Genomic DNA, 27747 nt, shown 5'->3' with positions numbered 1-27747 from the left:
CCATCGTCAACCTTGCCCATTTACCAGAAGTTCAAGGATATCGACTCGACCAACGTTCTTGAACCCGCAAAATTCTCTCACTACACCTCCCCTCCCCTTCTTCCTCGATCTCCATCCTCTCCCTACACTCCTCTCTCACTCTCGAATATGTGGAACGGCCGATTCTCCTTGTTCTTGTTTTGGAAAGCGCGGGGCGCGGCCGGACCGCGGGTGAACGCCTAGAGAAGAGAAGAAAGTGTCGATTTCCCCGTGAACAAAAATTGCCCCAGGCACGCTCGGCCGTCCGTTTCATATCGGCACGCCGATCCATCCTCGGCGGCCGATCTCTTTCCACGAGATGGAGCTTTGCCGGTGGGAGGTGCACGCGCTCGCCCAACGCCGATTATGCTCTTTTTATCTTGTATAAAAGAGAACAGCCGTGCACGGGACTCCCGCAATTTGTTCGCACCGGTTCGAGGGAAACACCACGAAGGCAAAGCCGCGGGTTTCAGTCGAGACCGCGGGCGATCCACTTGAGGCCGCCATCTTGACCGCCTTACCCTCGATCCCTGGGCTCGGGATTTCATCTCTCGAACGAATTTCTTCTCCGCCGAGGCGTCGAAGGAGCGTTAGCAACATGAGGTATTCGGTAAGTGGAGTGGTTTTGGTTTGATTAGAGAAGATTCGTTGGAGGAGGGATTTTACATTATAATTACGAGAGAAAATTGGAAGATCTTGTACGATAGTTTTGTGTTTGAGATTTTATCGATATTATTATTATTGTTATTGAATATTTCATCGAAGAATGAAATATTGCGTTCAGATTTTTATCGGTATTGTTGTTATCGATTCAAGAGAAACTTGCAATATTCGGCTCTTTGAAGAGAATTCAGAATTTTGATACGATTAATGTTGATTAAAAAAAAAAGAACTTGTAATGGAGTTCAACATGTGTGGAAAAGAATTTGAATAAAATTGTAATAAAAAATAAAAAGATATGAGCGCAAAATTGTTGTGAAAATTATTTAATATTCGTTGACAGTTTTGTTTATTTTATTGTGTCAAGTAAATTAAATTTTCGTGATTAAAAATTTATTATTACGAAAATTAACGTTTTTCGAATCAAAAAATCCATGCAATTTATAATTGTACGTTGTAAGATGCCTATTCAATAGAAATTAATATTAATAATATCAAGTAATACGATCATTTTATAATTTCTCTCGTGAATCGCAACGAAGATTTAAAATTCTTATAATTATATTAGATGTTATTGAATTATGAAGTTGTAAAATTGAACAAAAAATTGAAAAATTTAATTTAAATAATTACTAGAAATAAGAAATAATTTTCGATGCCATCAAAAAATCGACAAGTATTATTTATTTTTTCACTTTAACATTGGAGCTTCTAGTTTTTGTTATTACACGCTTCATTAATCAAGATATCATCGATCGCATGATCGAGCACAGTATTTGTTTCCTGTTTACAAACAGATTTTCAGATGCAAATACCAATTGCACTTATAAAAGGAAATTAAATAGAATTGTATCTTACAATTGTGTTTTTATGTTATATCGTATTAAAAAAATTCCTTACAATTGTTATATCGTATACTCATATTTATTAAAATATATCTCGTTCAATCTCCGATCCATGTTTACAGGCTTTTTGCATGTTGCTGCTAACGAGCGAGCCTCTAATCACTTATGCGTAAGTATCCTTGCAAATTGAATGTAATTCTCGTTATCAGACCGTATCAAATTCTAAACTTTTCTTTGCAACGCGATTTACGAATGAGCTACCGTTTCGAATAGCTTCAATCATTTTAAAGTTTATTTATTTGATGCATGTAACAGTAGAGGAAAATATAAATAATAATTGTAAAATTACAGTATACACAAAAGTTATAAAATAGTAAGAAAAAGTAAATTGATGCATGTAACAGTAGAGGAAAATATAAATAATAATTGTAAAATTACAGTATACACAAAAGTTATAAAATAGTAAGAAAAAGTAAAAAATGGAACTTGATGCTTCAGAACTTCAATCTGAATTGACTGGATACTTAATAAAATTTTCATTATTTTATTACATTATGTATTGAATAGTATTTCAACAAAATTTGTTTATTTGCACAGCAACAAGGTGGTACTGGTGATTCCGCAACAGACGAGACGCATGTACAATGGTGGTTTGGGACCATCATGGCAGCCACGTTTCAGAAAATCGTCCCTCGGTAACGAGGTTCATTACCAAAAGTACCATCATACCCCTCCTGTGCACCATTTCCCGAAAAAATCTGCGTACAGAAGCCCTCCGTTCCCTCACGGAGGAGATGACTTCGATCAAGGCTACGAACACGTTAACCACGTGCGTATTCCCCACGGAAAGGACATCAGCCATGCCATTTCGTTTGGAAAAGGTTATATCCCTTATGACAAGATCAAAGGCAGTTTCTCATTAGGTCGTGAGAGGTGAGAATATCTGTTATTTTTTTTGTTATTTTTAGAGATGGATAACATTTTGATTTTTGTATTCTTAAAATTTAAAATTTTCTTCTCCTTGTTATAATGTATCTAAAGTTTTGCATAAAAAGTAAAGTTATGATATTTTAATTTTCTCAAAAATTTTTTTCTCTTCGAGCACAAGTTTATGCTTAATAATGATTGTTAATATTTTAAGAATTTTGAGTTTCGAAGTTTTTAACGTCTCATTTGTAATTATTTTATTTCTTTACAATTATCTTATTTAACAGAATTAAAATGAGATGAAAGATTAATTTATGGTAAATTTGTAATATGAATTATAACATATCTATATATAATTTATTAATTTTGACTTTATATTCTCCTTTTTACTTTTCCTTTTTACGAAATGTGTGAAAGTAATCGGTATTTTATATTGAGAATTTCATATTTGAAATAGATTGCACTTTATGCATTATATATTACAATACACTATAAACTATTAATATCGAGATGCTAAAACGTATAAAAGATCACTTTGAAGATCGAATTTTCAACCACGAATTTTCGGTAACACTATCGCTCGTCCGACCATTCGTAGAACACTCTACTGTAGCCAGTAGAACAACTGTTCAATTCATCAGACCAATATTTCTATTTCATGACAAATTGTGTTTTTAATAATTTTTTAAAAATATTATGATAATCATTTAAAAATATTATGAAATTTAATTTTGAATCATAATTCAAAGATTAAAAAATATACAATTTTTTTTCAATATTTATGTGATGATAATCTAAACTATGTTAACGCAAGTCTCATTTCTCTATTTTGTTATTTTACTACAATTGAATTTAGTTAGAATAAAATTACTTCAATGATTTTTAAATTCAAAAATCGAATAACTATAATTGTTGCATAATTGTATAAACTAAACATTCGACGTTATACAAAGTAATCTCATTCCAAACTTTAATTAGTTAATTTTCTAATTCATTCATATCTTCTAATTCTAAGAATAAAGCTATAGATGAAATGGAAATCTTTATCTATATCACTTTCATCGAAATTCGTTGCAGGAAGCCAAGCTTGCAAGAACAAAACTATCAACCGGAACCAGAGTTTTCGTCAAGCCAGTACACTTTGCCCGATTCCGATTACTCACCTTCGGGACAATCGTACGAATCCTCGCATTCGGAAACCTTCTTTCCCGATCCGGAGACTGCCTTAAACTACAACGAGAGGCGCAACGATCGCAAAAAGTTCTACTCTTCCCGATCAATCGAGAAGGATATCATCGGGAATAATCCTTTGAGCTTTGCCGCGGACAAGGATCAGATTCTTTTGCTGCAACAGAAAGGCGTGGACCTGTACAAAAATATATCCCCTCAGCCGCAAGATGGCGTACTGTTGCCGAGTGGCGTTCCTTCGGCCACTATAGGCGATAGTAAAGAGGGGATAGTGTTGAGGGACACGGTGGCCCTAGACGAGTACCAACAGAAGCTCCAAGAAATGACCAAATCCTGGCCGCAATTCTTGTCCAATCCGGCCACCGCTTTTGCCAACAATTATCAAAGCCAGCACGTGACAGCGAGTTACTCGACAGATGGCTCTTCGGTTTCTGGTGGCTTCAGTGGCTCCATCGATTGGCCAACGAACTTCGCTCAACCGAAGCAAGGTTACGACGTTAAGGAGGATACTGTAGAACAGCCGCAGAATTTCAGGATGCCTGTTCACACTTCTTATAATACTGTCTCTGTTCCTGTAAGCATGGCGATACCGGCCATCGCGCAGGCTGTTCATGGATAGAGATATTGATAGAGTTTGATTTTAAACCATTTGGCTCTTTGCGAGCACCTTTCAAATGACATGCATGGAGGACGGATGCACGGACCCATGTGCAATTAGATTAAGATATTCGTGGGATGCGGAGAAAGGTTGTTTCTTTAAAGGTAGTATAGCGAAGGAACCTTTTAACGTTTCGTTTATTACCAATTTTGTAATTAGAGGTGAAATTTAGAATAAAAATCATAAAGTTTGATAAGGATGTAAGATATTTTTATTAATTTATTGCAGTAAATTTTATAGTGTTTCAATTTTAAATTTTTTGAATGGTGAAACTATGAAGTTTTCAATCACAAGCATGATAAATACAATTTGTTCATATTATACGGAATGGAAAAAAAGAAGTGTTTGAAAAAAAGATTATTCTAAATTATTCTAAATATTTATCTAGAGATTTGAAATTGTCACAAAATAGATATTTTTGAAATATTATATATATATATATCTAGATTTTATTTCAGTAAGAATAGTCTTCTACATTATAACAGATTGAAGTTTGCGACTATTAGATATTAATTAGAAATATCGAGAAATTAAGATTCGATTAAAAAATGATGATTTTTGAAAGTTGCAAACGTCCTTGAGAAATTTAATATCTATCTTATAATCGCATAATTCACAATCGACATGCAAGAGAGTATTTGTCATTCTATGCATCTAATATATATGTTCATCGGTGAAAGTAATCTTTCTTTTTATCCACCATTTTGCGACGAACAGTTAGACGAGATAGGAAAGCACTTTTCTTCTCTAGAAAGTTACTTGAAAACCAAGGATTGCATTTTTTTTCTGCACGAAACTTGTGAATCGTTTAAATTGTACGCATCAAAGGGAGAAAAATGACAAATATTTATTTTTCTATCCTGTTAATATGTGTCTGTAATGTGTGTATGTGTTAGTATTTGTGCAATATAGTTTAAACGTTCAAATAGGAACGATTAAAACAAGATTTTAATAAACCAAAATACACACTCTATACCCCTTCTTCCTTTAATTAAATCGTCGCCATACAGATTTTTAATTCTTTCTACGTTTTTAGACGATTCATACAAGCAAATATCTTTGAACAAAATTTCAACAAAGAAATTTCAAAATTCGATCATTAATATTTCCAATTATTAATATCCAATTCTGTTGCGTCTTTAAATCAAAATTAAGCATCTACGAAAAAAGAATCATTAATTAATTTTCACTGATTTCCCTTTCAATTGTCATTAAAATTTGAAGATCAATATATAATAGATAATAAGATCAAATTATTACCAATCCTTTCAATCTCTCCGTTTAATCCGCCATTTAAAAATTGCCAAGGTGGTTCTCACACGCGCGAAACAGGCTTAATCGGCGATCCAGCGATCAAGACGATCGACCTAACAAGAATAAAATAAAGATCGAATGCCACGGTCGCCAAGATCACATCTTCCTCCGAGTTTACTTTCACTCCGAGGTCCGATGACCGGCTGAACGTTCGAAAGTCGAGAAAGTCGCTTTATCGCGCGAGGATACGGGATCCTCTCGATCTTTTCTGCTCGCCGCCTTCGCCTCTCCCCTCCCTCCCCTCCTCGCCTCACGATCTCGAGAAGGCTCTCTTTATTACACGAGACACGTTCACGTGCAACATAGAAGGTCAACGCCACGAGGAAACGCGTTCACAACGATTCCCTTACGAATCGAGTTTCTCATGGACTGTGTGCAATATTTTATTGCATTATTTATATTATTATTTATATTATATTTTAAATCGGATCGAGATTTGTTTCTTTTTTAATTTTTATTGATTTTTGTTTCAGGGGAATTTTTCACTGAAAGAATTATAAATTGTAACATTTTGATCTGTGATCGAGGGAATACTTTAGTTTCTTTTATTATTGTGATAATAATTTGCGCGCAATTGTAAAATGATTCATTTGTGGTTAGAATAATTCATCGTTTCAATTTTTTTTTTTTTTTAAGAAAATATCAATAAGTGCAAATTTCAAAGAAAGAGAAAAGAGATACTCGAGAGTTATTCGAAGTTATTTGAAGCGATCTAGAATTGCAAGAGCAAAAGGCGATGGAGTATTGTTTTTGTTGTTACCAAGATTACCATTATTAACAAAAACAAATAACACAGCGAAAACTTTAGATTAGACTTTAGGTAGGTTCGTGAAATAAATTGAGGATAAGTGTCATCAAAATATAAAAAGTCCAAGCTTATCAACTCTATGGTAAATATATTACTTTTATATCGTCAAACAAATTGGTAGATGCGGATAAAGTAATCACTTTTTCAAAATGGAATAAAAGAATGCGATAAAAATCCATTGTTACAGTATAAAGAGTCCTCCCCATATTCATCATAAGAAATAGAATCATTTGCATAATAATAGGAAGGAAAAAGTATTTCGTTGAACGAAGTGACAAAAATTATAACTTTCTTTATTCAGTGCTATAATAGAAACGCGGAAACAGGGATATATAATTATTTAATAATAAGCATATCTTAATAATACGACCACTTTTGGCGTTATAGCCACTCTGCCTTTTCAAGGGAAGGTAAAAATTTTCTTTTCCGGTGAAAAGATCAGAGAATAAGCGAACAGTTGTTTTTGTTCCACCGTGGCCTCGACGAAAGTATATTTCCCCTATTCGATGATTAACGCGATGCGATGCTCAATTAACGAAAGCATCGAATCGTTCAATTAACTTAAAACTAAAAGCAAGCGGTAATGTATAGAAATTAGCAGAAAAAAAGTTTCTGAAAATAGAAGAGAGTGAAGATGTTTTGAAAGACTGTTCTTAGTTTCACTGTGTGAAAAAAAAGAAAATTCATAACGAGTTGAAGCATTTGTACCATTGTTCTTATTTAATTATTTGTTAATATTTTTTTTTAATGAAATTATTTATTTATTTAGAATATTAGAATATCAAAATGATACGTATATTTATATATACATTTTTTATGATAAGAAATAAATAAATTCAATAAATAAATTTCAATAAATTCACCAAAATTTTTCCATTTTTCTAAAATTTCTTCGTCGGTGTACAATCATTAAATTTGACCAAAAGAAAGGAAACGGATATTTAGACGTGATATTCTTTCAAAATTCGCTATCAAATATGATTGTTGTATGTGCAAATTTATATAAATTTATGCTCTTATATTATAATATGAATAAAAGAACCAAATCTAAATAAAAATTTATCTTATAAAAACTTCTTTTCTTTGAAAGTTTTCAAGCAAAAAGAGACCCTTCAACATTCAACATTTTTACTTGAATCTAAAAATTAAAGCAACAGTAAATGATATAACAATGATAAAATAATATAATTAACTATTTCACAAATAATAAAGATCTTGAACACGAAAAATCGTCTCACGAGAGACAAAAACGGGGTAAAATGTCCCCTCCTCGAGAGGGGGATCTCTCCAGAGACCGGAACACGAAAATGGAAGAAGTGAAAGGGTATGTTGGATCTCGAGTGCAAAGCCTCGCGCGAATATTTCGATCTCCCCCCTCGCCTTTTCATTTCATCCTCGTCAATCTTCTTTCCCTCGTGTTCCCTTTTTCGCCGGATCCTTTACGCATGTGTACATACCGCCACTTTCTATTTCATTCCCTGGCAACAGATGGTCATTAATTAAAACGACGAGCGTGCGTAGTAAATCATTTCGTTCGATTAATCCAGAAATGAACGCGCGTCATTGTGCGTGTAATCATTCGATATTCAAACGATTCGAGTGGTCTGAAGTGCAATCTGAATTTGCTTGTATAATAATTTATGAAATAATAATTTTAAAGTGAATCTACAAGAAGAAATGTAGATCTTCTTGCATAATTTATTAATTTTTAGGGAATCTGTTATAAGCAAGTATATTTTAAGTTTTGTAATAATTAATCGCTTTTTAGAAACCTCCTTATTTATAAATTAGTTAAAATATCAGTATATAATTAAAATTTTTATTTTCACATTTTCTTGTTAAATATTTAAATTAAATCTAATTTTAATTTACAGTATAGAAGTATATTGTATAATATAGAATTAATATAATGTAAATATGTATATAAGATCTTTAATAAATTCTAAATACAATGCTGTAACAATTTTTTCTTTTAAATAGCGTGTAATTGATATTATAATTTTATGATCTTTTGAAGAAATAGTGAATTGCATTAAAAGAAGTGTTTCGAATCATTGAAATGCTTAATATGTATCATTGTGTTTATTTTCATCTCGATAATCGCCAAAAGATTCTTTTAATTTATGATTAATTCGTTGCTAACAAGTCGCTAAAATTGAGGCTACATAAAATTGGAATCACAAATTATGTACGATTATAAAATTTGAATTAATAACCAACAACACTTGTAAATAACATTTGTAAAATTTCACTACTAGATATTAGTTCATAATTATGCAAGAGGATTCAAATTATGACGGAGAGACTTTCTGCATTACGGCTTCTACGAATCTTATATTCAACGTATCAACATATTCATGAGACATTTTTGGAGTATAGATTTTTAAAAGTCAAAATAAAAATTGGTATCTAAAGTTGGTAAAACAAATTCAAAAGTACAACTTATTTAATTTATTGAATAAAAATTAAATAAATAAAGATAACATATACGCGTTTAAAATAGAACTATCTCACCTTTTCATCTTCTCATTTCATCATAAATTTCAATTAATTTAACAATTTAACAAGCAAATCTTGACTGATATTTTTCATATCAATTTTTATACTTGTTTTGACTTGGATTCTTCAAAGATAAAAAAGAATAATATAATCAATATTTGTAGGTGTAATATTTTTTTAAATCTTTTTATTCTAAATAACGACTAAAATCTATATTAGTCCATCAGATTATCATTTAGAGATTGATCATCAGAAATCTCGATATATCCTGCTCTTCAGAAAATCTTGTTCCACTTTTACTCAATCACCTTAAGGAAGTTAATAATTGGCCAAACGTTCTCAAGCGTTGCTGAAAGCGAAAACTGTTTTACACTTGCTATTGTTTCCGTGTTTAGCTTTAATTGCTATGGACGGTACGCCTTTATCGTCTTTGAGGTTAGTTCATTGTAATTGCAAATAATTCCGTTGCAGTGTTTCCTCTTAAAGGAAATTGAAGTTTAGTAAAGTGTATTGTTGAAAGAAAATAGGTAAATAAAAAACGAATGAAGAAATTTAAAGTTATCTAATATAAATGACATTTGCGTCATTTAATTTCTCATTTCGATGATGATATATCGATAAAAATTCGATCAAAGTTGTTCGAATTTACGAATGTTTCGAAATTGAAGCGAAATCGAGTGAAATCCAAGATCGAAGAGACTTCGAACTATTAGAGAGAGGCGCGATATCGATTAAAGTTCGCTTTCTTTCTTTCGAGAGCAAACTCTGCGGAATCGATTCGCGATCAAAATACGGATCGCCATTGGATCGTGCGTTACTGTTCTCTCCTCCGTTCACTTCGCTGTCATTTTTCGAACCGACCACCTCCATTCAGAATGTCAATGTCGAGATTCTTGATCGGTTTCACCGAATCAGTTGTATTTTAGTTACGACATCGTTCCCTTTGATACGATTTAACCAGTTTGGTCTCTTTTTTCCCTCTCTTCTGAGAAACGATATCTCAGGAACGGTCTCGATTGTTGCATTTTACAAAGCTGTCATTTATGGAATGCCTTTGATCTTTTAGTTCTAGTTTCTTTCATCTAACACGTTTCTCTCCTTTCTTTTGTACCTCGGCCGAGTATTTGAAATTTTAATAGAGATTTATTTTAATCGTCATTCCACATAATGATAATATATATATATGCAATTAATAATGCATTAAATTGAATTGATTTAATTTAATGAAATTTTTTAATTAAAATTAAAAAGATGAGGAGTATTCCTTGATATATTCGAATATTAAATCAATAATTTGTTTCACTAATACGTGAAATTTATTATGCATATTATGCTTATGTATAATATTACATTATATCGTGTATATTATTATGAGAATAAGAAATAAGTTTATAGATACGTAGTTTAAGTTACGTAAAATAATTGGCCATTTCGATTAGAGAAAAGTTTTATAGGTTGCAGCATCAGGTAAAAATATTATTCGAAGCATAAGAAAGTGATAATCATTGACGAGTTAATTTTTTAATGATACGAAACTTGTTTCTAGAACGTTTGAATTGTGTGAACACAAAATTATCAAAGTAATTATATTCTCGTCTTATAACGTTACTCTTATGCAATCTTATTGCTCTTTGTTTTTACCAATAACAGATTAAATTTTTGATTTCGAATTTCGAATTTTGTATTAATCATTTTATAACGCGAAGTTGGTTTTTTGAAGATTGTTAAAAATATAGAAAATAAAAAAAAATTTCTTTTCACTATTGGCTATATGCTTTCTCCATACAGGATTAAAATAATTTGTTTCACAAAGGAATCGATTATTCAAAAACATCCGAAACAGAATTTCTTTGTATGATACATGTTTTCTGTTTCACAAGATTCTCGTAGAGAATGATTTATTGCTAATCAAATCATAATTTATCGTTAATGAATTATCATACAAATATAAATTTGAATTTGAAAGTGGCCTTCGACCTAAAAACAATTAAAATAATTTATTTAAACAATTTTTTTTAAGACAAATAATAAGAATACGTATTTATCGAAATAAATGTAAAAATGAAATTTATATACAAGCGTTTCTTTCAAAAATTAATTTCGCAATATTAATTTCACGTAACTTCCTTTAACGTGAAATCAAATTATAATAAAGAATCGAACAACTTTTATTTGAAATGAAAATAATAAACAAAAATTATAAATAATTATATTTTTTATTTTAACTAAATTTTCAAATTATCTTACTTGACGAATAAATTAATTTCAGTATAATTTTTTATATATCAATTGTTTAGTTATAATAACAAATGTCATTATAAAATATAATTATCTTTCAAGTAGATAATTTAAAAGATAAAATATTAATGTCATATGAAATAAAGTTTATTTCGATGATACTTCAGTTTTGTAACTTAATAATCATGATAATAAATGCACGATATTATTCATACAACAAGATTAGCAAGGTATCTATGATGCGTAATTTCGAATTCGTGTACACAGGACGATTTGATTGTGAGCCACATTCTCTACGCTCCATTTTGTTCTGGAACTCGGGGAAAGTGAGATTAGATATCGTAAAAATTCTGGGCATCGATTTATGCAACGACCTTAGAGGAAAGTAAATTGGTGACGATGTTCACCGGCATCCCAATGACGGATTCGTTGGGGAGAACGAAAAGTGAAATGGAAAACGCTGCACTCTTTTGCCACGGAATCGTGCGCTCAACGAGCGTAGATGATATCTCATGGGATGCATTCGAATACCTGTTTCGATATCGCACGGGAAAGAGGATGTGAAAGAAAGAATGTCCTACAGATGGAAAAACAACTGATGAGAATTCTGTTTAAAACGTAAAAGAAGTCTTGTTTTCTTTTTTCTACTAATATTATTCCATTTTATTAATAAACGTTTAGTTTCTTTTTTTATTAATAAACATTATTTATTTATCATTAGATTAATATCCACATATGTGTTTGAGATTTGTTTTGCACGGAGAAACAGGTGGAAAAGTTTCGATTGGTTAAACTTCTTTGAGAAAAACATAAAAACATTTGAATTTGTTATTAATAAATTCGATTTAAATTTAATATATAATTTAATTGAATATCGCCGTGCAATAAAACATTAAGATGTAAATAAAAAGGAGAAGAAGGATCGATACGAATATTCTAGGAGGAAAGTATAGTAGTGAAACGATTTTCTAATTGTGGAATTTAGAAAATAAAAAGAAAATAAAAAATCGTGGAATTACTAGAAAATAAAAAGAACAATGAAATAGTGGATTAAGAAATTTACAATGTTTATTGTGGCTTATTTGAAATTAGCATTTGACATTCTCACATTTAATTAGAATATACACTGCTTTGTACATTTTTTTACCTTCTTTCACTCATTGTTATGATCGATATCAAAGAAGTAGGTTAAACACAGAAATTGAATCGTCTTATTTGTATTATTTGAAAGTGTAGATATTAATTGATCATATTTACTTTCTTATTTTATTAATTCTTTCTATTTCTTGAAATTTTTTTACACTAACTATGATTTAAACTGAACTGCTTTATATTCATGAAAAATTAATAATAATATTAATAAGATAAATTCTAATTGAACACTATGTCCCGATTATTTCACGATTCACATCATTTGAAATATTCTAATTAATAGATATCATGAAAAAAACTTGGACTTATTTCGAAATTGAAATTTTATCGACACGATAAACTTTGCCAAAACTTCTCAATTTGATTTGGCCATTAAATTCGAATTTAAATTAAAATTAATCTGTAACTCACGATTAATTTATATTTTAAAAAAACTAAAACAAATTTATTATTATTACTTACAAAAAATCATAAAGTTTTCCAATTAATATACAGATACACATCATTTATTTATAAAATTTTATTACAAATTTCCTAAATTTCAATTTGAGTGAAACTAAAACAAAATTAAAACACTTAAAAAAAGAAAGAAAAGGAAAATGATAAACAAAATTATATTATTACATTTTTTACCTTCAATCAATTCATACATATTCACCATCTCAATGGTTTCTTCGAAGAGGAGAGATCCACAGAAGAGCATTCTTTTACTTCCTCTTGGAAGAAGATTCTTGAAGATCGTTCGATGTCCATTTCCTTGTTATGTTCCAGAGGGCAGCACAGCCGAAAAACGCCCGAAGCGCCAATTTCTCCGGTAACCAACTCTAGGTCACGGCCGTTTTTGCACAAACACATGTGTAATCTCGTAAAGCATGGCCCGTATGCACGAAAGGCACGACACCTTCGATTCGAGTCTCCTTTGCTGGTTGGGCACCTATCTTCATGGTCTCCCCACCTGTTTCTCTCTTCCGGTACTTCATTCGGCCTCGCTACATATATATAGCCAGAATCCTTGCTGGATATATATGACAGTGTGTTCCTGGCCATCGAGTCGAGCTGATCGAGAAAAGACAAGGAAAAGGCTGGCCCACAATGAAGCTGAGAATCTTTGTAAGAAGCAAAGGATATTTGTGTTTGTCAGAGTTTTGGATTTTGGATTTTGGATGATGGATCTGTGATGACAGGATTGAGTTCTCTTCTTTGTGATATCTTTAGTGAATTTTTAAAGGAATGATTAGATGGAGTGATAGAGTGTCTTGGATATGTTAGGATAAGAAAGAAGGATGGGTTGTTTTAATATTATTTGTTTTCTGTAATGTATCAATGGTAATGATCGAGTCATTTAAAAGATAAACATTTTGTTGATATAGCTTGTTGTATTAAAAATGTTGAATTGAATGAATGATATCATTTTTGTAATATTAAATTAAGATAGAATCGAGAAAAACTAAATTAAGTTATTGATATATATATATAAATAGAGGATAAATTTAATTGTCCTTTGATCAAAATCCTCTCGCACAAATTTATATGTATAATTATTAGATAGGCAATAGGTTTGATAATAAATCTTTATATTTTAACTTTTTCCAAGAATTTTTTGATATTAAATGATTATTAAGCTTCAAGTTCATTAATTGTTATTTGGAACATTAGGATGTAATAGGAGAAAAATAAAAAAAGAAGTTTTTACTCATGAAACTTTAATTTACAGATGAGGTACTTGATCCTCGCGGCAATATTGACCGTCACGCTTGCTACGTTTGGTAAGGAGCAGTAAGTACACATCTATTTAGCAATTACCAGCGTTACTCGAAGCTCATTATTGTAACAATATTAATAACCACGATAACCATATGCCTAATCAACTTTCCAGCGTGCATATTAGGATCCACGTGCCAGAGATAATTCAACACGAGGAAAAGAAGGTGATAAAATACGAAGATCATGGTGGACACGATCATGGAGGTGGAGGAGGTGGAGGAGGAGGTGGTGATACAATAATAATTACATCACCTGGAGGTGGTGGTCATGGAGGCGGATTTGGAGGAGGACATGGAGGCGGATTTGGTGGCGGACACGGAGGTGGATTTGGTGGAGGACACGGAGGTGGCCATGGAGGAGGTGGTTTTAGCGGACATGTCAGTTTTGGAGGAGGTGGCCATGGAGGTGGTCATGGAGGTGGCGGTGGTTTTGGAGGTAAGAATTCAAATAAAAATTTTAAACTATGAATATTAATGTGAAAATTTGTTTAATTTGTATTTGTGAATGTATTCATAATTCATAAAATTGAAAAATAGGTAACATACAGGGAATTTTTTTTTACTAGATTGTAAAAATTGTTATCTCTCTCACTGAATATACTTGAATATAATATAAGTATAGATATTCTAAATTATTTATTTTTGCAAATCATATATACATATATATATATTTGATACATTTGGTCTTATTAACATTTGTAGTCTATATTTGCATTTAATAAGAAAAATATAATGATGATTTTATTAATAGCAATTTTTATGAAATGTTAATCACAGAATATTTCAGCCTCGAAAAGAAAAAAAATATCATAATTTAGTATTGTGATAAACAAAAAAATAAACATCTATTTTAATTTCAACCACTGTAACCAATGAGTTTTCATTTTCATGATATTGCAATAAAGAATCATAAAAATCTCAAACATTGATTATCATAAAAATGACACGTAAAAAGTGTTCTTACATTTCTCGACTCATAACAGATAATAGTAAAACGTATTCTCACGTTCTCTTTAACTTTAATAGCAATATCTAGTTGATTTGCAGAGAATGTGTCTTCTGTTTCTTCTTGCGCTCTTTAGCACCGAGCGTAGAACTCGTTTTATGAGTTTTCACTTCCGGCTTATTTCGGAGACAAGAATTCATACACAGATACACACACCATCGTAAAACCCCGTTTACATTCATCCAGACTGTAATTTACGACAAACATGTCTGAATTATACAAATCGCTACGCAAAGAGTCGGACGGTGATCAATGATATTGTTAGAAATTTTATTTCGTTCAATTTTTTCTTTTAATTATCATAAAAGTTTGAATTGAAATTATATACTTTCTAATAAATAACTGGAAAAAAGAGAATATTTGAATATAGGTAATATAAAATAGGCAAAAGAACGATTCGAGCAAAACTGTCCAATATGTTACTCTCTCTCTGCCAGTAAAAGTGGTTTAATACTGCAATGAATTTTCCCAGAAGAAGAATATGAGAGTTATATATTTTTCTCATGTAGAAATTCGCCGGAGGAAACCAGAATCATGGTAGAAAGATATATAGTAAGATTATAACGATAGAAATAATAGCACGTCATAAACTTTGTCTTGCAACTTTGAAAATTGGGCATGGAATATTGCTAACCGAAAGTTTAAAATCGAATCTCCAATAGATTTATTTTTCCCTTGTTTGTTCGAAAGTAGGATGAATGAATGTAACGAACGTAATATTTATATAACTTTTTATGATATTTGTAATTTGATTATTCAAAGTACCATAAATATTTAATTATTCCGCAAATATAAATAAGCCTAACTCAAATAAATATTCATATTTAAAACAAAATAATATAAAACAAGCAAAAGGAATAACAATAAACAATGTTGTATTAAAAGTTACCAAATTTAAATCCTCTCATACATTCCTCGTTGTTATACGAATTATTTTCAGGTGGCCACGGGGATGTTATAATATCAAGTTCCGGAGGTGGCTACGGAGGCGGTGGGTATGGAGGCGGTGGTGGATCGATTATCGAGCATCATGGTGGCGGAGGAGGATTCGGTGGAGGCGGTGGCGGAGCAATTATCGAACATCATGGTGGTGGAGGAGGATTTGGAGGAGGTGGTGGCGGAGCCATAATTGAACATCATGACAGTGGAGGATTTGGAGGTGGAGGCGGTGGATACGGAGGTGGAGGCGGATATGGAGGTGGTGGAGGCGGAGGAGGAATCATCGAACATCACGGTGGCGGAGGATTTGGAGGCGGAGGCGGTGGATACGGAGGTGGAGGCGGAGGATTCGATGATCATCACGGTGGCGGAGGATTTGGAGGCGGAGGAGGATATGGAGGTGGTGGAGGGATCATCGAACACCATGGAGGATTTGGAGGCGGAGGCGGTGGATACGGAGGTGGAGGCGGTGGATATGGAGGTGGGGGCGGAGGATTCGATGACCACCACGGTGGTGGAGGATTCGGTGGTGGTGGTGGTGGTGGTGGTTTTGACGATCATCACGGTGGAGGAGGATTTGGAGGTGGAGGCGGAGGCGGATATGGAAGCAGTGGCGGTGGATTCGATGCACACCATGGCGGAGGTGGTTTTGGAGGTGGCGGTGGTGGATTCGATGATCACCATGGTGGCGGAGGGTTTGGGGGAGGCGGTGGATTCGGTGGCGGCTATGGTGGTGGCGGTGGTGTCGAACACCATGCTATTAGCAACAGTATATCGTCAGGATTCGGCAGCAGGTAAGAAAAATATATTTTTCTGCTATTGCCCACAATTTTTTAAACGAGGAAAGAATTTTTTTCTCATTGATTTAATTTTCTTTTTTTATTCATCTATTCTTATTGGAAATACTGTAGAAATTACTAAATGCAAACGCAATAAGAAATTAACTGATTTTAAATTTATTATTAATTTCAAATGAATTACTAACAATTTTAATTTATATTTCAGCGGACATGGCGGCGGTGGTGGCGGTTTCTCAGGCTATCACAAGAAAAAATAAGAACGATTGATGGATTAAAAACTGTGGTATTTCCGAACGTATTTGACCGACTTCTGATATCGAAACGATCAAACATTCCTTGTGCCGTGTTTTCAGCGCGCGATCGTTAACATCACGTGATCCTCGATTGTGAACCGTCACAGCACTGCCAATACAGAACGCCGATTCAAAACGATCGTTCCGATTTCCCCTTATTCTCGACGATCGACTTGTTTTTCATCTCGTCAATAGACTTCGAGAGACTCCATTTGACATTTTTACTTTCGTTTTTAGATTTCATGTTATCCTATGATGTTGCAGAGGAAATGGAAAGTTTTAGAAATTCGATCGAACAAAATTAATATAGCCATACCATGTCCGATTTAGCGCGCCAAGTGAAATCGTAATAAAAAGAAAAGACGGTTAATTTTTTTTAATATAATGGAAGGACTTTCAAAAAATTTAGGTACCAGGAAAAAGTGAAGGAAATGAAATTAATGGATAATTTTTTTCTTTTTTTATAATTTAATCATTCGAAGATTAAATTATATCATTCATCATACTCACAATTCCATCGAATGTTTTAATTATTTTAATGCATATGTTTTGCAATTGCGACACATCTACGTGATTGTTTACTCGTTATTGCGTTTTGTATATATTATAAGTTGTGTAAATATTTTTCATTTACTGTTATTTTTAAATAAAATATTTTGTATATGTTTTGTAAAATTGCGTATCTTTACCTTTTTTGGATTCCTTAAATGAGAAATGTATCTATCTCTTAATCCTTTAATCATTGCTATATTTTATTAAATTAAAAATGTTATAATATAATGTTTATAATATAGAATCATCTTTATATAAGTTTATATAAACTTAAACAAAATATTTGAATGTTTATGTAAATTTAAAAAAAATGATATTTATTTTAAGAATAAAGAAAGAGTAATTTAAAAAAAAAATCCGTTTCAAATATTTCAATGACGTGAATTCCAAACAAGAGATTAAATTTGTATTTTTTATCATATTAATAGTACTCAAAAGTATTATAATTTAAATCATTAAAATTCATATTCAATTTTAGATATAAATATTTATTTAACCCAACTATAAAAAAAATATCATAAGAATAAATCAGTTTTAACTTGGTAAAATATATTCATTATTACATATATTATTGTAATAAATTATTACAATAAATTATATTATTATAATATATTATTATAATAAATTATTAATTTTTATTATAATAAAAATTAAATATTAAAGCTAAAAATTTATTATTTTTCATGTTACCAGCAAAGATTGTGTATTTTCGATAAACTTTGCAATTATATGGATTATAAATAAATAAAATATATCGTTATTATTTAGAAATTTGATCAAACAAGATAAAAATTTGTAAATTTTCGTATATGAAACATAAATTCCCACTAAAACATAAATTCCTAAAATTTAATAAATTTTAATAAACAAATAAATATTGGATAGATATAACATACAATGCATTTTTTTGTTTTGATTTGAGGGCTCTAGAATTCATTTATTATTTTAATATCACTCTCAATCGATTCATTGTTAATAATTAAAACTGAAATCACATTTTAACATTATAAAATCACGAATAAAATGAATAAAATAAGTTGTTTTATATTTTTATGGAGATTATTATAAACATTAATTTGTGATTTTGCATAGAAAATATTATTACTCTTAATTTTTTTACATTCAACTTGATTTTAATATATAATTGTAAAAATAAATTTTTATTAAAAATATTTTTGAAAATCCAATGAATGTGATTATTTTTTTCTTAATTACATACACAAAATTTAAACTTTCTTTGATAAAATTCTTTAAAACATCTACATAATAAATGAATAATTAAATGATTTTCTAATATATTTTTGAGTTATATTAAGAACAGTAATATTTAACACTTATATTACGTATTAGGAAATCCAATATTACAAAAAGGCTTTGTTTACTAGCTATCTGCTAAGTTTTTTATTCAATATAATAATAAAAACTGAAACAGTGTTATTATAACAGTATAGTTTCAACAGTTCGCAAGCATTATCCTCGTTAGTCGCTTAGCATTATTTATTACGTTTATTACGAAAGTTTATTAATTAAAATATGATAATACAATATAATAGAGAGAGAAAAATAGATATAATATTAATTTATAGTGATGCTAAACGGAATAAAATAATTCGAATATATGAATTGTAAATCTTGAATTATTCTTTTGTGCTACGTTTCATCACAGATTTGCAAAATAGATAGTATTAATTTAAACAAATTACAAGTGAAGAATCTAAAATTGTTATTAGAAGCAGTGATATATAATCCAAAAATAATAATTTAAAAAGGCAAAATGTGTATTATTGATATATTAAGAATTCAGAACTATCTTTGGAATATTATCGTGTTATGTAATTTCCTGAAAAGCAGAATTTTATTAATTATAATTTAATAACATTGAACATTGAACAATAAAAAGTAAAAAGTAAAAAGAATTACTAAAAAATTATATGAACTATTGAATGATATTTCTCTAAAAATCAATATTAATGAGGTATCAGTATAATAGTTCATAATGACAGAAGTGTACAAAATATTTAATATATTTTTAAATTAAATAGTGCATGCACTATTTGATTAGTTCAATTTCTTAATTTTTTTATGAAAAGTTATCAAATTCCATGAAATTCTGATAATATGAAAGAACGATTATGAAATACATTTTGTACTGTATTTTGATATGGACATGCATTACTATTAAATAAGGTAATATTATTGTTCTCTTTTATTACTTTAAATTCTTCAGAATGAAATTCATTTGTTCGCTTTCAAAGTCATGATATATTAAATTGGCTTTAAAATAGATATTAATTTGTAAAAAAAAATATGACTTTAAAAAAAAAACTTTTAACATGATGTTATCATCCAATTATTATTACATATTTATCTATATTTTTATTTCTTACACTTATTGTTTTAAATCGTAGAAGATATACCAAATACTCTGATGTTTTTACAATTTCAAAACATGGAAAAGAAATCCCATTGAATATTTATCCTATATCCAATGTTTATCCTATGTCTCATATAACATTTAAATATTTTATAATTACATATTTATTAATTTTTAGGGTGATCAATTTTATCTGCTGATCTACAAAGAAAGTACACATCAATTCTTATCTCAATACTTCAATTGTTACGCTCATTTTAAACGCATCTTAAAAAATTATACATTTATTCAATTTCATAATTTAAAATTGCGAGTAAATTTTTATTTATATAATTTTTATTTATATATATTTTATATTTTTAATATATTTTTATATATATTTTAAAATATATATATATTTTTTATTCGTGAAATTCATAATATGTTCATTAACAAAATCACAATAATTTCACGAAAATACGTATAATATTATGGACGGATGGGAAGTTATTTTTATGCCAATATTATCTACGAACGGTAAGTCGCATGCTTTTGATATAAATGACAGACTGAAATAATAGATCAATAATATGGCTAGATATATTTTATATCATAAATCAGGTATAAAAAAAAAATAGATGTGACATATTTTTTCATATTATAAGAATATATGTAATTTGATCATATATATAATTATCTTCAGTTACATGCGACATTATCGACACAGTATAAAAAATGATTATAGTGTTAATAATGATTAAAAAACCTTATTTTATTATTAAAAACTATAAATAGATATAGATCAAAATAATTTGAGCAAACAAATTTATATTTCTCGTATTCTCATTCTTATATATACACAATATAAACGACCATTGATTGATGTGTATATAATAATTTATAATTCTGAACACATTCTTTAATTTAAAAAAATGAAGTTAATTTTAAAATCAATTTCATCTATCCCCATTATTTGATTTGTAAAAAAATATAATATTCCCTTTTGAATCAAACAACTTTTGTTAAAACATTTTTTTAATAATTTTAATTCCTCGTAAGATATCGTATATATCGTATTCAATTAAACGAAACATTATAATTATACGAACTTTATATCATTGTCATTTCAGTCGCTTAAAGATTGTTTTATATGTTATTTTTGTATTTCGCGGATTCAAAGTTAAAACGAAAAATTGTATACAAATCGAATGAATATTGTTTAACCTATAGATAGAATATGTATAATGCTTTCTCATTTTGGCATTAACGATTTCGATATAGTTTTATTCTAAAATAAAGTATACTCTTATATTTTAGTTTAATTAATTTAATTACATACCGATATTCTGTTGATTCAGGCACTTGTTATCCTTCAGAAAATGTAATAGCGATAGATTTGGCTAATAAAATAATTAATATATTACTATTAATAGAATATATGAATAACAAAGATTCAAGAATACTAAAAAGAGCTAATTTACCTTTTGCTGTAACTTATTAATAAGATAAACAGCTTTATCTATGGTGTTTCATTTTCAAGAATTCTTCTCATGGTTTCTCTCATCATTACCGCTTGATTATTGTTGGCATACCTTTTTATAATTTCTTCGAGTATTTCTAAATCTTTTTCCTTCTTTTCTATTAAACTCAATTTTAATTCATTTTCTGTTGCACTTCTACCACTTTATTTTCTTCTTCATGAATTTGTACTTTCTTTGTCTATACTGACTTTTTTTCACGAAACCGGATTGCATATCGTTTTTTAAAATTGCGTAGCCAACCTCGACTTGCGGCGAATGATGTTGATCCGTGTTGACCGCAGATTTCCATTGCCTTCTCTTGTAATAATAAATCGGTTAATGGATTCCCTATTGCTTGTTGTTGTAAGAACCACATATATAAACGATTTTTTAAATTTTCATTCGAGGATCTTCTTCGATTTTTGTTGCAATATGTGCCCTCCACGATTTCCAAAATTTAATAGAAGTTTATATTCTCGACGAATCCGATGTATAACATCTCATGAAACTCTATATTCGCGACATAATATTTTCACTGATGTTCCTGCTTGCAATTTTTCAGCAATTGTCATTTTTTGTTTTACCGAAAGAAAAACTTTTTTCTTACTTTGATTTTCTGTCATAATCAAACAAAAAACAAAAACACTGCACTTTCTTTACACTTTTTAATATTTTCGCTGTTAATATGTTTCTCACATTATTTAATTAACGGTTATTGAAATAAAGTTGAAAGAAATTACATGCACTGATTCAAATAAAAATATTTCGATTCTTCGGATAATAACATGTTTATGTTCAAAGGACCGTTTTCTTATTTTTTAGAAAGAAATTCTAATGATATTTTATTTTATCTGATACATAATGAGAGACAAAAATTTTCGTACATTATCTTATAAGAAATTCACTTAATTCAAATATTCTGATTTTAAAATTTTTATAGAAAATTTATATAGAGTATAATGAGATATAGTTTTATTAAAAGTAAAGAATTTGTTTAAATTAAGAAATTAAAATTTCTTTTATTTGTTAAATTTATTAATATTAAATTTTGAAAATATGTATATACGTATAAAATATATGTATATATAATATATAGTTACATATGGAATTTTGTAAATTTTCTATAAAATAATATACTTTTATCTCTCATTGTAAGTATTATGTATCTAATTACAGAAAATTTGGAATTTTTCTTTAAATTTCATTATATTAATATACAAAATAAACTAAAAATAACTTGATCACTTGGAATGTCTCGTTTATTTTCAATAATGTTAAAAAATATTTTAGATGAAAATTGAATGATTTCGAAAGAAGTATATTTTGATAATGTTAACTTTTTTATACATAAATAAATGAAAAACATATAAAGATTAAATTCATTTTTCAAAATAGAATCGTTTAATTATCTAAATTAGCAAGCTATACTGAATTGAAAGATATTCGATCGAAAGATTTCGTTCGATCTTTGAATTTATGATTCGAAAGTATTTATAGGCCAGATAAACACACGACATAAACTTTTTGTTTTTTATACATATATATATATATTTATATAATATATATATATTTATATACATAAACAAACAAAAATCATCACTCGCGCACGTGATATTTTTCACTCTTGTACTGAAGTAGCTTTCACACCATAGCCAACCCAAACTTAACATTACCAACTTATATTCACATACAATAAAAATAATCCTACAATTTTGTAATTTTGTAAAATTGATATATAAAAATATTTTTATATATTATCTTCATAATGAAAATATATATGTAAAAGATTTTAATTATAAAAATTCAAATTAATTTTAAATAAAATAATTTATTTTAATTAATTTTAAATAAAAACATTTATTAATAGTTATATTTAAAACTTTTTTCCCTATATTATATTCTTATTCGCATTCTCATTTATACGAATAGTCTCGAAAACATTTTGAATATTTTTAATTAAAGATAATAAATTGCTATTTTGCTATTTGCATTACAAATTTCGAATATTCTTAATCGAAATAATGCATCGAGTTATATTATATCAATACATTACATATCAAATCAACAATATCTAAATGGTTGCTTATTTCAAAACAAAATGTATCTTTTTGTGACTATATTAGTGTGACTATATATTACATCTTGAATTTTATTTTGCGTCTTATATCAAAAGAATTCAAAAAATATGTCAAATTTATAAAGTGAAAGATCCAAAAGTGGAAAATTCGTATTTAATGATAATGAATAACACTAATTTTGTTTATAAAATATAGAGTGATGACTTATGTAATTTATATATTGGCCATAATAAATTGTAGATGGAGTAAAAGATATTCTGTTTTTTTCAAGATTTGTATCTCAAAATATAAAACATAGACGAAGTATCGGTATGTTTTTAATATATTTCATTTAAATATTTTTTTTTAATATCATAAATAATTCAAGATGAATAATAATGAAAGTTGATGAACTCATATATTATGATGTAAAGAGAGTTTTATATAAAAAGATGGTTCGATAACGAAACAGTGAAAGTTATCAAATATTATAAATTATCAAATATTGTAATCTAACTATTCTGAAAAGGAAATCATACTTTAAGAAAAAGAAATAAAATAATTATTTTAATTAGTTTGATTTCATCTGAAAATGAAATTAAACTTTCTACATTACAGACATACATATTCAAGATTCTTCGCTTTCTGATAAAACAGTTAATTATGTTTATGAAACAATATGCTATGCTAATTTAATTGTCTGTTTAAATTTTCATTTAGAATTATAGAATATCGATCAGTGTTATTCAAATTTCTTTTTTGTGAAATACAATGAAAAAAATTGAACTTCGTTCAAATTTCGAATTTCAAAGAAACAAAAATTGCCAATAAAATTTCCTAAACACATTATAATTGTTATTATTCAATTATTACCTAACATTCAACACATTTTTGTGTTTTTTTCTATTTTTGAAATTGAAATTCCTGTTTTTTAAAAATCAAATATTTACTTATCGAAATCATTAATCGAGCAATAAATAGCAACGACATTTGATCCAGTGAAGGATGAATTCAACCGAGAAAAAAAATATATAATTCTACGTTTACTTTCTTCGACCATTGGCGTAAATCGATGTGCAAGATTTTTGTAAATATTTCAAAAAATGTTAGTTATTTAACTCAATTTTACTCGACATAGAATATTATAAAATGATGTATAACAATAATGATCATTTTACTAGAATCATCAAAAGTGTTTATTATAGGGATTGTATCGGCAAGCGAGTAAGTTACGACAATGCAATATTACTCTTGTTACAGTAACAGAAGACAGAGAAAGTGAACGTGAGTTCCAGAAAGATCGCACACTTTCAAAGGGCCATTTCACCGTTTTTTTTTTCTTTTTTCTGTGAAAATCATAGTGGCAAAACAATGTAGTAAAATAAATTCGATTACGACTTTCTATTAATTCAATCAAGTCCATAGAGATTTTCGTCAATGAAAATAAATAGAATCATTAAACAAAAGATAATAATAAGATTTAAAACGTTTGATTATTGCGCAGTTATGGATATTTACTGGTAGAAACGAATGTTTTCAATCTCATAAATTAATATTGGTAATAAAAAAGCGGTAATATACTAATAGTTATATATTGCATAATGATAATTTTATTTTTATATTATAAATATTTTGTATTTAATATTATAGTAATAAGTGTCATAAGTAATAAATGAATGTAATAATTATTTTCAAAAATTTGTTTTTCAATAAATAAAAATAAATATTAATATGCATTAAAATTCTTTCTTCCTCAATTGCTTTTTATCAAGATTGGATACTTTCTTTTTAAAATGAATAAAACAAATAATCACTCTAAATAATAAACTCTAAAAAATAAATTTACTTGAAAATAAGTGAAAATATTTGCAAATAAATTTTAAAATCTTATTTAAAAAATTTCAAACAATAATAGGAAATGAAAAATGATAAAATTCTTCGTTAAAAAATAAAAAACACATTTTTAATTCTCAGATCAAGATATGCATTAGAAATAAAAGAGAAATGACTTTTAAAAATAGAAATTCCACATTTAAAAAAAAAGAAACGATTCATCACACAGGAAAAACATCTTTATATTTTAATAATAAAATCAAATAAGAATTATCTATATAAATATCAAATAAAGTAACAAATATTAAATCATTATTTAAATATTAATTTAAGGTAAAATAACAACAAACGAAGAGCGATACAAAAATCTTATTTGACAAATCAATTGAAGAGTATATCTCAGTAATATTCAATCTTGTTTCTCATTAAATGAAAATAGCTGGATACCTTTTCTCGAAATATGGATTATTACACTCATCGCTCGATCCCTTTCACACGGGAGATAACTTGATGTCTACGACAATGATGGAATGAATGTGAAATTTCATAGTATAATCTCAGGTGAGAGTGAACACAGGGTTGGGTGGGGTGCATATAGGAACTATTTTGCTCGTTCCTGTACCGTTCACTGATTATGTTTCCGTTTATAAAGCTTGCCAGGATTCGAGCCTCTAGTATCAGAAGTCAGCAGTCTTCGAGCATACTCGATTTTCAAACAGACCACGACTAGACAATGGCTAAACTTCGAGCGCAAGTGGGTGTTAATCACGTTGGCATTGATCTTTATCTTGAGAGAAAAATATGTGCTTCCTCAAAATCCGTGATACGAGAGTGAATTTTGAAAAAGTATCTTTGATGGTGTAGTGTTTTTTTTTTAATTGTTTAATATTAGAAATATTTTTATATTTAAAATATAAGACATAATAGTAGAATAATTTTTAACAATATTCTTTTTATACCTTAAAGATAATTTTTAAAAAATAACGTGGTATTATTTAAGGAAACAAGTTGAAAAATTTTTTCATCTTGTTTTAAAATTAAAAATTCGCAAACCATGATGATTAAAAATTTTTCGCAATTTTGTTTGTCTATTTGATAACATTAATTTTTTATTCTAAATTTTATTCTAATTTTAAATATTTTTATGGATTTATTAGTTGCTCCAACTGATCTTTTTTTTATTAATTTATTAAAATATTGGATATTTATGCTACCCTAATGTTGTAAATGTATCATAATTCATCTTTTATAGTAGCAATAAAAAATTGCTAAATAGTAAATTTGGAAATAATAAAAAATATGTCGTGACAACTTGATAATTTCACTTGCCTATTAGTTACACGATCATATGCTTTCACTAGAACTCTTAATATAACACGATTAATACGAATAAAGATAACATATATATTTTACATATCTATATATTTATAATTATTTGTTGGATATTTAATGACAAACAATCTCAATCAATAATAAATTATCCTTGGCTATAATTTAAATAGTCAAGGATAATTTTATAATAACCATTATAATTGTACATAACAAGTTGTAGCTAGAAAAATAAATTTTTTTTAATTATTTGTATTTAACAATTTAGATAACTATAAAAATTAAATTTTTGCACGATCGAGATACAATTAATTATATTATTTTTTTAAACATGACTCTTACTTCTTACATTTATTTTTCAGGGTTTCCTCTTCGTCCTCGTCGTTTCGATCGTTCTTGCAGCTTCGATGCCTTCTCCAGGCGGTGGTCATCACGAACAGTAATTATTCGCACGATCAAAAATAATCTAAAAATTATATTTTACGCACGACCATAACGTTTCATCTTCTACACAGCACGCATTTCATCATTCACGTGCCAGAATTAATTCACAAACATCACCATACGCACGTGAAGAAAATCCACATAAAATCTCACGACGAAGATGATGGTGGCCATCAGCACATAGAAGAATGGTGAAACATTTTGTAAGGCTACTTTTAACTTTAATATTGTTAATATCGTTGTTATTGTATTATAATTGTTATTAATTGTTGTTACAAGTTATGTTATATCAATAAAATATTATTTCGCCTAATATACAGTTGATTAATTTTTTTCGAACATGGATTTCTTATTTTTTCATCTCTGATTTTGAATTATTCTCGTTCTTAGAAACAGAATTCGACATTAGAAAAATTATTGTTCTCCTAACAATAGCAATATATTTCAGATAGTACAATTATATTCAATTATTATTTATAAAATATGGAAATAAATAATAACGAATACGGAATTTGTAAATAATAAGTACTTGGTTTAGAAAAATCTGAAAT

General features: G+C 28.6%; 2 protein-coding genes, 1 long non-coding RNA gene and 1 pseudogene across 3 annotated transcripts; all 4 read left to right on the top strand.

Annotated features, from left to right (window-relative positions):
* The first annotated feature begins 409 nt into the window (after window positions 1-409).
* LOC108001624 (uncharacterized) lies at window positions 410-5269 on the top strand. The gene is made up of 4 exons (XM_017062702.3): window positions 410-628; window positions 1646-1692; window positions 2121-2456; window positions 3528-5269. The coding sequence occupies exons 1-4, from the start codon at window positions 617-619 to the stop codon at window positions 4255-4257; spliced, it is 1125 nt and encodes a 374-aa protein (XP_016918191.2). The 5' UTR covers window positions 410-616; the 3' UTR covers window positions 4258-5269.
* Window positions 5270-13240: 7971 nt separating this feature from the next.
* On the top strand, window positions 13241-17783 carry LOC108001590 (uncharacterized). The gene is made up of 5 exons (XM_028668585.2): window positions 13241-13417; window positions 14022-14083; window positions 14184-14506; window positions 16017-16809; window positions 17021-17783. Exons 1-5 carry the CDS (start codon window positions 13400-13402, stop codon window positions 17070-17072), a joined length of 1248 nt encoding a protein of 415 aa, XP_028524386.2. The 5' UTR covers window positions 13241-13399; the 3' UTR covers window positions 17073-17783.
* A 1341-nt stretch (window positions 17784-19124) lies between these two features.
* Window positions 19125-25254, top strand: LOC133665972 (uncharacterized). The gene is made up of 3 exons (XR_009829465.1): window positions 19125-19847; window positions 20213-20550; window positions 24851-25254. It is a non-coding gene; the product is annotated as an uncharacterized LOC133665972 (long non-coding RNA).
* Window positions 25255-25953: 699 nt separating this feature from the next.
* On the top strand, window positions 25954-27511 carry LOC108001660 (uncharacterized; annotated as a pseudogene).
* The last annotated feature ends 236 nt before the right edge of the window (window positions 27512-27747 follow it).

The sequence above is a fragment of the Apis cerana genome, linkage group LG1 (assembly GCF_029169275.1).
Source record: "Apis cerana isolate GH-2021 linkage group LG1, AcerK_1.0, whole genome shotgun sequence".
NCBI classification, from domain to species: domain Eukaryota; kingdom Metazoa; phylum Arthropoda; class Insecta; order Hymenoptera; family Apidae; genus Apis; species Apis cerana.
Note: the sequence above shows the minus strand (reverse complement) of the source record. Positions and strands in the feature narration are given on the sequence as shown.